The sequence below is a fragment of the Chaetura pelagica genome, unplaced genomic scaffold, assembly GCF_000747805.2.
Source record: "Chaetura pelagica isolate M959 unplaced genomic scaffold, ChaPel_1.0 scaffold109, whole genome shotgun sequence".
NCBI lineage: Eukaryota > Metazoa > Chordata > Aves > Apodiformes > Apodidae > Chaetura > Chaetura pelagica.
In genome coordinates, this window is record NW_009970725.1 from 9,159,510 (window position 1) to 9,174,528 (window position 15,019).

Sequence of the window (15,019 nt, forward strand, 5' to 3'; positions counted from 1 at the left end):
GCTGTGCTTTGCAGAAGGAGTGAACAGCTGTGGATTTGATGGAGGATGAATTAATCTGGAGAGAAAATGAACAATTAGAGATACCTACAGCCTGTGAAAATACCAATTAATGTCAACTGGCTAGAATAAATCAGGTGCCTATCTAGCTGTCACAAAACCAAATAGATTTAATAGCATTTTTACTACAGCTGATCACATGCTGAGGTAGAGGTTCGGACAGACAACTTCTCAAGTACCATCTTTTCCAATCTTATTTTCCATTACCTATCACCCACACACAGCAAATCATAAAATTCAGTAGCTAAAAAGTGAGTCTACACTCATATTTACTTTACCTGGAGACTAGGATGGCAGCCAAAGTCCAGTAAAGTCTTCACAACTTGCAGATGACCTTTGTTGACAGCAATATGAAGTGGAGTCTGCCTACGTTTGTTGCGAGCATTCAGATCTGCACTGCCTCGGTGTAGAACTTCGATCACTGCACCCTCATCTCCAAAGGCTGCATGATGGACAGCCCTGTCTCCATCTTTGTCCTGAAGTAGAACAACAGTTTTACATTTCAACACCTAATTAAAACAATTCTGCAGACCACAGCGATAGAGGATGAAAAGTCTGCTTGTATATAAACACACATACTCTATGACATCGGATGTTTTATATCATGTGCAACTATTACCCTGAGTCTTTGTGTGATGCGCTCATAAGTAACTCGAATAGATCCATGTGGGCTTCTACTACAAAACAACCACTATTAAAAAACAAAACCAATCAACAAACCAACAACCCCACCCCCTGAATAAAACCCAACCCCCAAAACAGACTACACTCAACAACCCAAGGTGAGGCTTCCTATAACCGAGGAAGTGCTACAGATTCAATAGCATGGCGTAAGATGAGAGAATTATCTTGTTCATGCCTTTATTTTTTTTAATTATGTATCTTAGTTTTCAGTTAATAAACTTTTTCCAAAGGAAATTTTGTATTGATATCAAAATTAATTTGAAGTTTTGATCCATAATGATGATTCACATCATTAAAGCTCTGATTAAATTAATTTTGTTTCTATTTCATCCAAACTGAAAATAAAGGCTTGAAAGTCATACAGTTGTCAATGTAGGTTATTTTACAATATAAAAGTGTGGATTGTGCTACATAAAATATTTTAAAATACTAATCAAGTGATTTCAACATTAATGACAGTATATAAATGCTGAAAGGGGAAGGTACGCAACCGTTTCCAATGAAGTAACTTACATAAGCTAGTTTTTAACTAAGCTTTTGTACACAGTGGAATATTACTATATATTTGTAAGATTTAACTCCGACAACAGAGAAATACTGAAAATTGTAAGGGCATTTATACTCTGCAGCAATGACTGGAAGTGTAAATATATCCAATTTAGTTATAAAGCAGGTGAAGTAAGGTTTTTGATCCATTGCTTCCGTGTCATAAACCACAACAGTGCAGTAAATTGACTACAACTTTGCTGCCTGCATAGTGGGATGACTCTGCTGTGTCATCACATCACTAATTTGCAGCCAGCTGACATTTTTTACAGCCTAAAACTTATAATCAATAATCTAACCATATTAGATATTATTAACATTATAATATTGCAATTATATAATTAATTTGGAATATCATATTGACTTAAACAAGTTAGTTACATTAAAAGGCTTGAAAATTCAAATTAAAATCCCTGAAAATATTTTTACTGCTAGTGTTTCAATACTTCTGAAGCCTGAGAACACCCAACCCTTGACAATTCCACTGCTAGCTGATTTCCAGGTGTATCACCTTGAAGCAGTTTAAGCCATGCTTCTACTTCCTTCTCTAATGCTTCTAATCCTTCCTTTTATCAGAGAATAAAGAACCAGTCCACCACTTGATTAACACTGCAGCTTTAATCCCACAGCACAGATGAAAAGCAGCTTAGTCGAGTTTGCAGCAGTGTGTGCTGTGTACGGCACTCAAAGCACGACTTCCAAAATGATGCTACTTCACAGAAATCAGACCACAGCAAGAATATACTTCATCAAACCCAAGCTATCCTTACAGTTTCACAGAAAACCTTTATAAAGTAATGGTGTATCTATGAATACAAAAATTTAGTTCCAAGAACTACATCATTCCTTCACTAATGTTCTAACATATTGTAACTTCTGTGTATCTATTACAATATAACACTAAATGCCCAAGCATGCCAAGTTATTTTTCTGTTATGCAAACAATGACCGGGCACACTATTAACTACTAAGCATTCTGTTTGGCTTTAATTTATATTCTTCATAAGAAAAATTAGACAAATCCTTCTTGTGCTTCACAAAATGAGCACAGGCTGCAATGTCAGTGCATTCTGTGTAAGTAAATGAAGCAAAATCCACTCAAAATGTTGTTTGCTACAGTACACTGATAATTTCCTCACAATAATTAAAAAAAACCCACAACAACTAAAGAAAGAAATCCTTCCATTTTGAAGGCAAAGTTAAAATAAAAAACAAAACTGTAAAACTGGAAGCAGAGTTGCCATTTCCTATCCAAAGGTACTGTTATTACTTTCTGTTCAAACTTGCTTTGGTTAAGAATGGAAAGCCTTCCCCTAACTGATCACTGTATATAAAAAGCATGGCAAGTATCTGAAGTCAGAGATGCAGCATCCAACAATAGCTTTTTCTCTGAATGCCCCAGACAGTGTGCAGGCTATTGCATTTGACTGTTGAAGTTAAATAAAGGAAATAAAGAAGGTACTTCATCCACTACAATCACATACTAGCTCTACAGAGCTCTATTATATTAGCATTATATTGCACTTAATTAAAGGTGCCAAAGAACTAGATATTGACCTTCTGTAATATTTTTAGTAGGAGGTCAATTTGGGAACATAATAACAGGGAGAAAAGTTTTTTCACTCTGACACTTAAAAAGAAGACAATTCCCATAGAATTGCTATTTCTGTATGTAGCAAAGTTCAAAACTTAAAAGAGACACAATGTATATTTTTAAATATTTAGGTTACCTCTGCTTCTACATCCACATTCTGTTTCAGAAGCAACTTCAGAATGTCGACGTGGCCATTCTGACTAGCAGCTTGCATAGCTGTGTGTCCAGCACATTGTCCATTCACCTGGAAGAATATCAATGCTTTGAGGTAAGTTTCAAGATACACACAGACACCTGTACCTTAGCAGTATACATCCAAGGGTATTAGAAAAATTGACAGCACACATATGAAAGTATCAAATGACCAAATTTTAGAGAGATGCCTTTCTGGCACATAGAGATATTCTCCTAGGTCTTTATTTCATTTCTATAGCATGAGCTATAGAAATTGAAGAGACTGAAGCTATAGAGCTTCAATCAGCTTCAGAGATTGAAGGAAAGAAGCAAGAAATGGATTTATTTTGAATGCTAAGACCTTAACAATAGCTGGATTTAAAACTTTGGGCTACCGTAAAGGCAAGATTTTGAGAACAGGTCTCAGAATAATACCAGTCCTCTGCTCTACTGTATATTTAACCTCATTTTCTAATTTATGGCAACAACAGGAGTCAGTCTGAACAAAATGCCATGTTTTGTATAATCTTGAGCTACAAATCAGTCCTCAGAACTGCAGGAGTTTAGTCTCTTATTTGCAAAAATTACCAACGTTGCAGTGAGAAAAACATCCGATTGTGATTTAAAAACATATTCCCTGAACCAAGTCCTATGACTCTTAAGCATTTTCTTTTAGCCTTTTCACTACTAGGTGATTAGACGAGTTGGTAAAAGGCATCTGAGAAAAAGCAGATTAGACAATGTACTCTGTGAGTTAAAAAAAAACAGAAACAACAAAAGATCTCCAAAATCAACCCTCCTTCCTTATATACCCTTGAACACCCTTTATTATTCATGAGTGTTTTGTTCTTTGTCCCAACTCCACCAGAGACTGGAAGGTATTTTAATTCATAACACATAAAATCTCCGCAGTGAAAAAGGGTGTGAAGGACCCTCTTCACACACACTCCCAACACATTTCACTGGACAACAAAAAGAAGAGACACTGGAACCAGATGTACTACTTCTACACAAACACATCAGTGATGACCAAAGAGTATCTAAGAAAGCTTCACTTCCACTAGTATTACAGATCCCCAGAACTAGAACACTCACATCGACATCTGGTCTTTTTAGAAGGTCTTCCACTTTAGCAACATCTCCATTGGCAGCAGCCTTAACCAATTCCTCATTGAGATCTCCAGATTCTTGGGTCTCAAATAGTTTCTTCAATAGTTGGGACAATCTCTCTATAGTTATTAAACAAAGAACAATTAAGATTACAACTCTAATCAAGAACAGAACAATAACAGCGAAATTTGTCATGTTTCTAAAGGCATATGCAAAATAATATGCAAACCACCATAAAATAGCAGCTGTAAATTATTATTCAGTTCTGAGTAAGCGCTGCACTCCAATACCCTTTAGACAGTTGAGACTGTCACTTCAGACAACTTCAAAACCAAGTTGATTGAATCACAAATAGCTTGTCTGCCACAAAATAGAAGGGCTGGGATGAGGTAAAAACATTAATTTACATATTCATAGAACAGGCTTTTTAGTCTTCCAGCTTAACTCAGGGTACATCAGGCCCTCTTATGACCTGAAACACTAAGTCATATTGTTCTTCTAACTAGTTTTATGGCAACTGACTTCATCTTTTTGAAGTTGTCTTTCATCTTCTCTCTCTTTGCCTCTCCGGGGAAATGTCTAAAAAACTATGTAGAAGGTTTCTTGGCATTAAAGCAAATAAGAGGAAAAAACAGCTAGCCGTAACCAAAAAGAGTAAAAACATTCCAGTTTAATTCATCTGTGGAACAGCCAAGAGAATATAAAACACACTGGATGGTCTTTCTGTTCAGATGAACAAGAGCAGCTTGCTGAGACCTGAAATGTGATTACACAGACAAAAAATCCCGCTGTAATTAGTCAAAGGATGCCTGACTAAATTTTAAGACAGAAATTTTAAGGAAAGAATATTATCCTGAATAACTGCTCGAAACAGATCCCTCACTTACATTTGCTATCCCACACCACCTATTGAGCAGAGTCTGCTTGCTACAGCCAACAACTCTCTCTTAATGTCTCAGTTCCTAATGTCCCTTCCAATCATCTTCAAAGCCCTTAGAGCAGACCTCCAAAGACACAGCTGCACTGCAGCCAAACAGAAGGCCAAACTCACTTTGGAGTTTTTGCACCTCACCAAGATAACAACCACCACCATCTCAATACTGACGGCAAGTTTTTTCTCGTATAATTGTCAAAGGTATCAAGTCAATTAGCCATGCTCCAAGTCTGAGTATTATTAACCTTGCATACAGACTATGTACTAGCACTTAACATTTTTTTAATTGACATGAATACTTGCCATATATATTTTACTGGTTATTCTTCAAACTTACCACCAGATGCATTACTTATAGCAGATCCTGCTGATGCCACCTTTGAGACAGCTGCTGGATTATAGGTCCAAGAGGTCCCACAAACCTCTACCTTTAAGTCACTGTCTGAATAGATCTGCTGGACCCGACCAACTTTACCTAAAGTCTGCATTAAAGAAAAGGTCAAATGCAAATCATACTAAAAATAGAATATTTAGGAAGCTGAATGTTTAATAATAATTAACATGTTTTAGCAAGCCCATTATTTAATAGTACAGTCACTATAACCTTTAGATAAGTTTGATGAGGCTAAGAAGATTACTACATCTGAGCAAGTACTACACCACATATGATGAAAAACATTTTCTCTAACTTAGAAGAAAAACACAACCTCAGATATTGTTACCAACCATAACTAGAAATTTTATACAGGTTTTACAACCCTACGAATCCAAACATACAACTACTCACCGGAAGCATTGCTTCAGCCCACTCTCCATGACCTCTCTGAAGAAGCTTGATTCGCTCTAGGTCATAACATACTTGAACAAGGTCACCCACTTGAAATTGAGAGGTACCTCCTTCTGCACCTTGAGCAGCATCTCCACTTCGGACAACATTGGCTTTTGTGAGAACAGCTGGATTAAACGTCCACCTAAATAATGAATAATTTAAAGTAGATTTCAAAAGTGAAGTATGCTTTAAAATTATCTGTTGGACAAGGTTTTGCTTGTACGCCTACAAACTTTCTGCAATTGGATACTGCAGTTTATTTGTTGTTACCAATTTTTTTTATGAACTTGTCTGTGGCTCATTAGATTAATACTTCCAGGGTAATCTTCAGAGGTGTACATTTGAAAAAGCAATGAAGAAATATCCAGCCTAACAAGAAGTAAGCTGACAGCAATATAATAGTCCTGAAAGTAACTATACAGCTCATTTATTCCTCCAGGCAGAGAAGGAAACAAGTCTGGTTAAAAAGGGTAAGATCCAAGCTGTCTGACAAAGGATTGGACTGTCAGGAAACAACATGGGAAGTTCATGGAATTTCATCCGCTTTCCCTGGGATCAAAAACTGCAACATTATAAAAGTACTCTTTGATTAAATGGATACCCTAGATATGCCTTACTTTTTAATAAAACTATCTTGATTTATGCTATGAATTGTACTGCTTTGGAGACATGTATCTGGTTTTACATTGAGTTATATTCTAATACATAATACCATGATCTTTCCCTCATGTGCCATTTGGTCTGGGATTGATTTCCATTCAGCTATCTGATCTAGTTGAGAAGCACCAGATTATCCCTACAAAGGGTAAGGGATAAGTAAGGGAGAAAACCACAGCTCCTTTCACTGGCTTTGGCAGCCATGACCATCAGAAAAAAAGCCACTTGCACTCCTTCAGTTTGTGTTAGCTGGGAAAACAGCTTTGTTTTGCATTACTTTGCAATATTAAGAAACAGTATCTTGAGGGAAAGCCTGATTGAATAATGCAGTTAATCCTTTCTGGACAAAATGAAAAAGTCAGTCTCCAGGTACAGCTGAAGTGATATTCCATTCATCATCTGCTTTTTAAAGATAAGCCTAATACTTGAGAGCAAGAAAACACTAAACCCTCTGGGCATACCAGCCCAGATGCAGTTGCAGAGCTGGGTTGAATCCTGTTAGCATGGATGCAGCTCACATTTCAAACCTAAACTGCTTGCAGGGAGTAGTTTTGGCAAACACTTCCCCAACAATTCCCATTCTTGGTCCCTGTTTACATAAACTAACATACCTTTGAATAAGAATACAACACGAGATATAGATCATGACAAGGTCACTGTATATTAAACAACATTGTGCGAAGGACCAGATATTTCCTCACACAAACATAACGTGCCGTTTAGGTCAGCAGTCGTAACTGGCTTAAAGATGGCTGCTCCACATGGCACTCTGAACCCTCTCCTGCCTGCCTCCGCTGCCAAAAAACAACTCTAATTCCATGAGGGGGCAGCTGCTGCTAGAGAAGGGCAGTGGAGGGAACAGGGCAACAATGTTGCAAACCGCAAGCCTGCAGTGGCGGGAAAAAACCCCCATCTGATTGGCTGAGAAGCCTAGAAATAAGAAACCGGCCAATTGGGAGCAAAGGAGACCTATAAAGAGACAGCGTGAGTGCCGCTTTTGGGGTGTGCTTTTGCACACACACTGGATCTGCTGCTGCTGCTTTTGGGGGGTTACCTGTGCTTTCGGAGTGCCTGCCTGAGGTCCCCGGCTCCTGGCTCACTCCTGCTATCCCCAGCTCATCCCTGCAGCCTGGCTCCTGCTTCACCTGCAGTCCCGGCTAATCATTGCAGATCCATGCTTGACCCGGCTCATCCCACCTTGCCCGCGGCTTTTCCTGCCAGCTTGCCTGCCATCCTGCCAGCTTGCCCGAGGTCCTGCCAGCCTGTCTGCAGTACGTGCCTGCTGCTACCCACCTGCGGAACCTGCCTGCTGCTGAGCAGGTGCGGTGAGACTTCTTCCTGCCACCCGTGGTTCTAAAACCGGGTTGCAGGGGAAGTCATCCGCAGCTACTACGTAAGTACCTAGAGCATCTCAGGAACAAAGTAAGAAATTGTATTTTTCGTATAATTCTCTCCCTAAGGTGTTCCTGTCTCACTTACTTGCACACAAACCACGACCCTTTATGGGACAAGCGTCAGGCATATCCCTCCTTCCTCCTCCCCTCATAGGTACTTAATCTGGGTGTGTAAATAAGGTGTACCTATATATTAGTATTAAGGCATATGTAAGTTCTTGGTATTTGGTGTTCAAAAGATATTTCACAGCTCCTATGAGTTTTAATTACCCTTTTTGAACCTCCTGCCCCAAATTGTTTTATTTTTCCCTTCAATAAACCATGTATTTGTAAATTCTAATTGGGGATTGGCTGCTATAATTGGAAACACTAGTGAGCACTGAACAAGTGTCTCACCCAAAAAGTCAGTGCCGAAGCCACTGCTCCTCTGTGAGAGGTAAGAGCCGCATGCGGACCTTTCGGCAGATCCTGATAAGCTAAATTCACTCAAAAAAAGAGATATAATAGGTCATGGATCACGACAGATTGTCACCTGTCCTCTTGACCCATTCTTCTGAAAACCTGAAATGCATTACTATTACCATTCCTCTTGAAACTGTGGGATACTTTGCAACTATTGCTTAAAACAGTACATTTTGGAAATAAGATAGTTCAGAAAATCATTCTTTACTTTGAACTCAAATTTTCACCAAGTGAGAGAGGCAACAAACTCCCTTTGCCCACTAAACCATCTTCAAAGGTACACGCTGTAGAAGGAATATAAAAATTCTCAACAAAATCTTAACACAAAGGGAGAACAAAAAGTTCCTTCACCAAGTGATTGCAAGTGCTGAAAGCAAAGGAAGTTTGAGACTTGATTATGAAGGCTATATAGCAAACCTGTTGCCACTTGGATATTGTACTACAATGTCATGATCTTCATCAATGCCACAAACTGTTCCAGTTGTTGTTAAAGTTTCAAACATGCCATCGGTCCATCCTCCATGACCATGCTGCAAAGACTGTACAATTTCCAAATCAAGGTCAATGTTTACAAGGTCACCTATTTGCAGTCCACCGGGATTTCTGTTCCCATTTTGCTCACCTGAAATGGAGTAAGAAGAAAATGTGTACGTGACCACACTAATTTCCCAAACAATTTCAGTAAGTTAATTTCTGAAATTCAACATCTCTGCAACTGTGGTGGTCAATAAGTAAAAAGGAGCGAACAGGTAAAAAAAACTTTGAAGCTTAACTCTTCAGAAAAGCTACTGATATGGAACTCAATAGATAAAAAACTTAGAAAACATCCCAGAGACAGCCCTGTTAAGAGAGGAAAGTCTAAGAAAGGAAGAGATATAAAACAAAAAATTGTAGAAGCATTAATTGGAAGAAGTAATGTCTAGAGACCATCTGGTCTAATATCCCACACAAAGTTTAGCCAGCAACCAGCTGAAGTCAGCTGTGGCTATAAAGTCCTGAAAGACCTCAAGAACAGAGGTCCATAAGCTCTCCAAGTAACTTTTTCCAGTGCTGCAATACAGAGCTGTAGGTCTAACTGAAAATTTCTTCAGTACCTGAACACATCGAGTCACTTAAGGTGGCCACTGTAATTTGGTTTTTTATGCCATTTGCCACTACTGAAATTTTGGTGCCATCACTTTCAATTACCCTCCAAGTGCTATCTCTAAACACCCTTCTTATCAGACTAAATAAATTCTTCACTTCTGAATAAAGCTCCACCTTCAATCACACCCCCCTACGGACTTGCTATCGCCTGCAAATTGTCTGGGATAGTAGTCCTTGTCATCATCAAGGCCACAAGATATGGTACTGAAAAAAAATCAGTCCCAATATTTTGCCCCAGCTACAAATTACTTTGTATTAATTAGGTCCCTGCTGAAGTATTATTTGCCCTCTCCTTCAAATACTGCAAAGCTTAAAAAATAACTTCCTAGGTTTATTGCAAGCTTGTATTTAAATTCACAGCACAAAAGTATCTGAACAATGTTCAGAAGACAAATTAAAGGGACAGATGTTCTCACAAAGACTAAGACTGAGAAGATAGAGTGTAATGTGGCAAGAATGATGAACTGAGTTCATTGTTATCCATTAAGTGCAATTTAATATAGTGGAAGAATTTAACAGAGAACAGTATCCTAGTATCTTTAGTAATTAATATTCATGCATTCAAATACAGTATCACCCTAACAATAAGCTACATGCAGAATACACAGCCCTGTACTTTTAAAGCAAGAACAAAAAGAAAGACATGTTCATAAGAACCTAAGTTTACCTCTGTAATACAGAACCAGTAAGATCCTATTACTACTTTACTATTTTTATTCACATCAGACTAAAAGGACCAAAGTAATTTTAAGCACAGAAGAAAGACAAAGATCAGAGTGCCTTGGCTTTTTACTTTCAAACAATTCATCAACTTGACAGTAAATAGCTAAGTGAATTCTTGGGACACTGTTTTCCTAAACAAAACAGACCTTTACTGTTTTCAACTTTTCACAAAGACTGTCAAAAAAAGAAGTGCTTGCTGGTCACACTTCAAGTACTTGTGCAAGGAACTAGATTAAGACTAGTAAACAGAGAATTCTTACCACTTTAGAAAAGCTAGTTTTATCAGGTTTTATAAGTTTTTTTTGCACTGAAGTATACAAAACTCATGAATAAAAGCAAAATTTTATGTAGTGTCCAGCTTTACTACCAGGTGTTTTGTCAGGGAAACACACAATAATTAAGAACTTTGGGTCAAATAGTCTGTAAACTTAATCCAAACTTGCTCGTGTTTCAAAAACCAAAACAACTGGCAGGTTGTGTTTTTTTTAATATAATCTGCACATGTCTGCAGCCCAAATAAGACACTAGAATAAATCAGTACAACAGCTGATATGGAAAATCTCAGCCAAGATTGCACAACATACACTACCATTAGTATAAAATAACAGGTTAAGTGCTATGTTGAGATGACTCCCGTTTATGGCCATGTACATGTTACTTCACCGAACGTCTCTGAATATTTACGACAGTCTAAGGCTTCACAGTTATCTGTGGTTTTAACTCTTCACTGAGCCAGACATGTGACTCAAGGTGTTAGTCAACACTTTACAGCTCCCTTACCATCCACTTGCCACACTGATATCAAACACGTTTAGAAAAGTATCACAATTTATCATTAATGCATAGAAATGCTACCATATACATTTCACTAGTAAGGACAGTCATTTTAGATGACATTTACAAAGGAATGAGAAATCTAGACCACATATAATTAACACACATCAAGACAAATTTAGTTTACCTTCAACTCACCTAATACAGGACAATGGTCCCTATAGAAAGAGCCACCTTTTGCATCTTGGACACATTTCAGGTCAGACTATGGAAAGACATGGAGACAACTTTAGTCCTCACTGATTCTCCAGGTTAACATAAGTCAGTAAAACTAGAGCTCAGTTAAGAAAGGCTGAAAATTATGTGTACAAAAGGCACATCTCATTATTTCATTACTGATGCATATTATTTCAAATACTTTCCAATCTACCAGCCTGAACATTCTCAAGTTTTTTAATAACTTTTGCCAATATAAAAGGCTATAAAGAATGAGACATTTTTAAAAGTATTAAAATAACACAAAGTTCCTTTGCATTGTTCTATAAAGTTATCTTTCCTTTTAAAAGAAGTTTGTGAACACAAACAATGAAATAAAAAAAACCTGAAGTATCTGCAGACAGTGCTAGAGGCTACAGCCTTTCTTGTACCAATCATTTAATGCCTAACAGTGCTGCCCCTCCTCCCAACCCTTTTTGACAGATACATGTTGAAGAAAACCTGGCACTCAAATTCTGTAAAATTAAGACTTTCCAATTTAAAAAAAGAACACAAGGTTATTACTTTAAAAAAAAAAAAAAAAAAAAACAAACACCCCTTTGCTGAGCTAAACATGTTCTTTTTAAAGAGAAAAGTTCTAAAGTTCATTCTCCAGAAAGACTATTTCATATTATCTGAGAAACAGAAGGTTCAAGTGTGATAACCAGCTCCTATTCATAAAGCCAGCAGAGTTCCTATAATTCTCCTTTCCTCTAGTTTTTCCCCTATGCATCCCTTAAAGCCAAATGGCTACCGTCTGCCATTGCTCATTATTGAACAATTCCTACTGAACAAAGGGCATTTTGTGTGCACGATGGGAAGGAGACAGGAAACCATTTGCAAAATATGGCAGAATATTCTATGGGATAGGGGAGGAAACAGTAAACATGTTCTTTTTAAAGAGAAAAGTTCTAAAGTTCATTCTCCAGAAAGACTATTTCATATTATCTGAGAAACAGAAGGTTCAAGTGTGATAACCAGCTCCTATTCATAAAGCCAGCAGAGTTCCTATAATTCTCCTTTCCTCTAGTTTTTCCCCTGTGCATCCCTTAAAGCCAAATGGCTACCGTCTGCCATTGCTCATTATTGAACAATTCCTACTGAACAAAGGGCATTTTGTGTGCACGATGGGAAGGAGACAGGAAACCATTTGCAAAATATGGCAGAATATTCTATGGGATAGGGGAGGAAACAGAGGACAGGTGGTGGTTCTGATATAATCAAACAGAACTAAACAAATACTTCAACAATTATTTTTCTTTCACCCAAGATTTATTGATAGGCGGTGCTGCTGCAAAAGGATTAAAGTGAAAATTCTCAAGTTTGAATGATCGTCATAGTGACACACACAACACTTCCTTCAGTGACCTGTAACTGCTAGGCTGCCAGAAACAATACCAAATTCAGCATGTATCCTGATCTACAAAGAATGTACCACCACTTTTTGAAAAAGTTATGAAAACAGCCAGATGAAAATAATGGGATTTGCCGCTCTCCAAATCCTATGAGAAATCAGAGTTTGTTCAGCCCAGCAGCAGCAGGCCTGTGACAAAGTGCTGCCACCCGGTGGGCTGCTGCCACCCAGGTGCTGGCTTTAACTCTACCGAAGACAAAGGGGCTGTGCTGACCATCCCCAGATGGCAAGCTCATTCATTCCCTCAGACCAACAGAGATTTAACACGCCCGGGAGGCACTTGTCTCAGCCACTCAATACAAACTCTTCGCATCACGCAGCAACCAGCTGCCTGCGCAGGAGCCAGGAAGGGGTATGCAAACAAGGGCTGTTTTCACATTCTTCAGAATATAAGAATGGAGCGTGGGAGGGTCCTAAGTGGTTCTCCTCCCAGCCAGGCAATAGCTGGGTAAAATGTCGCTTGGGTTACAGCAGGTGTTAACATACAGGGCAGACTAACGGCTAAAAGCTAGCAGAAGAAATAAAATATTCTCTACAAGGCTAACTACTATCTTGCAGCAGATGATTAGGAAGTTAAAATACCTTAAATTTTATACAAAAATAAACTAACCCAGCAACCTACAAATCTGCACTCTTTTTTACACTGCCTGTGCTGTGCCCTGCACATAGTTTATTTCTGGAGTGTAATTATATATTCGGTTGTAAAACTAAGTAGTAGCTTGATGTTGAACCTCAGCTTCACATCTGTCTTCCTTTCACAGTAAAATCAATGTTAAATTACTAAGGAGTGAAAAAAGAGTCTGATCTAAGTATCACAGAAAAGCAATGTAACATTTTATTTACATAAGCCTTCACCAAAAAAAAATTGAGGACTGAAAACACACAGGAAGACCAGGCATTTGAGAGAGATTAAGGTAGTAAGAAACTAACTTGCATATGCTTTATATACAGCAAAGAGCACTTCAGCAATTCTGCATACAGCACTACTAACAAAAGTAACATCAACATGATAAAGGCCTGCAGATATCTCAAAAAACTTAGGAAAACCTCAAAAAGATCCTGCAGTTTTAAGACGGGGAACTACTTAGCTGTACATCACTACTACAAAAGCTGGGTAAGCAACTATAATCCCACTTCTAGCACTCAGCTACTGCAATTATCAGAAAAGGAAAACAAGCTTTCTTCTACTTAAGCAGTTTAAATAAAAAATCGAGGGTAGTATTGAGCTGCTGGTCCACCTTCCCTGGGCATGAAACGAGGCCTCTCTAGCGAGGAGGGAGCACAAACAGTGCTCAGTCGGACCAGGCTGCCAGTGGATTCCTGCAGCCAGCCTCCTGCTGTACCACGCTTCCCAGAACCCCACCGACATTTTTACAAGTTGTATGAGTCTCCCTAGGTCTTGCAAAAAGATTGAAACTGAAGATCATTTGGAGAGGAAACACACAAGTGCAAAAGGAAATGTACTACAACACAAGGGATGTTAAAATGCAAGTTTCAGGCTCTCCTTGATACTCTGCACAGAAAAAGAAGTAGCAACTGTGAGGCTGGGTGTAAATAGCTGGAGGAGACAAATCTGCAGAGATGAAAATAAAACAGGGTTTTTTATACACTAACTTGGTGGAGAAATCATTCAATGAATCCTGAAGAGGATTCTTTCAAGAAACATAAAAACAAGCTGTAGATTTTCTGGAATATGTGTATAGTCAGAGAAGATATGGAAGCCCCAATTAAGCAGAAAAAGAACAGCACAAGCACAAAACATTGCACTTTGGTCTTCTAGCATCTACATTCTGACTTGCTGAAAAACTCTTTGAATTCCAGCTGTATGTGACTGGATTACATAAAGACCATGATCTGCTGAGCCAGATGGGAAATCCAGAAAATGTAAAAGTTTACTCTGACTTACTGTTCAATTATACCACTGAAAAAAACAGCAGCAATTCCATCATCATAAAAACTTCATGGAATGAAAAAATGTACATTATAACAAAGTCAGCAGTGATGGCAGACGGTGTAAAAGCACCATCATCCCTGACCTTGAAAAGGAAAACAATGCTGAAGGAGCAGCTGCCTACCAGAGTAACTCTTTTAAGTTATTCCAATCGATATGGAACGTCATCCATCAAAACTAAGAAGGAATCTACACACTTGGTAAGGAAGCTAGATGTGCCACTAAGAAAAAGAACGTTTGATGCACTGAAATAGCATCTAACATCAGCAGTAAATATCTACAGATAAATTAATATTGACCTTACAGATCTACCAG

At 38.3% G+C, this 15,019-nt stretch overlaps 1 protein-coding gene across 1 annotated transcript in view; it reads right to left on the minus strand.

The window, feature by feature from the left end:
- The window catches only part of MIB1 (mindbomb E3 ubiquitin protein ligase 1), a 72,566-nt gene that overhangs the window by 38,971 nt on the left and 18,576 nt on the right, over positions 1-15,019 (minus strand). The window contains exons 5-11 of the mRNA XM_010006916.1: positions 11,283-11,349; positions 8,859-9,063; positions 5,887-6,070; positions 5,437-5,581; positions 4,151-4,284; positions 3,018-3,125; positions 336-533 (exon numbers count right to left, since the gene is read on the minus strand). Coding sequence (XP_010005218.1) covers positions 336-533; positions 3,018-3,125; positions 4,151-4,284; positions 5,437-5,581; positions 5,887-6,070; positions 8,859-9,063; positions 11,283-11,349 — 1,041 coding nt within the window. The remainder of the gene's footprint in view (positions 1-335; positions 534-3,017; positions 3,126-4,150; positions 4,285-5,436; positions 5,582-5,886; positions 6,071-8,858; positions 9,064-11,282; positions 11,350-15,019) is intronic.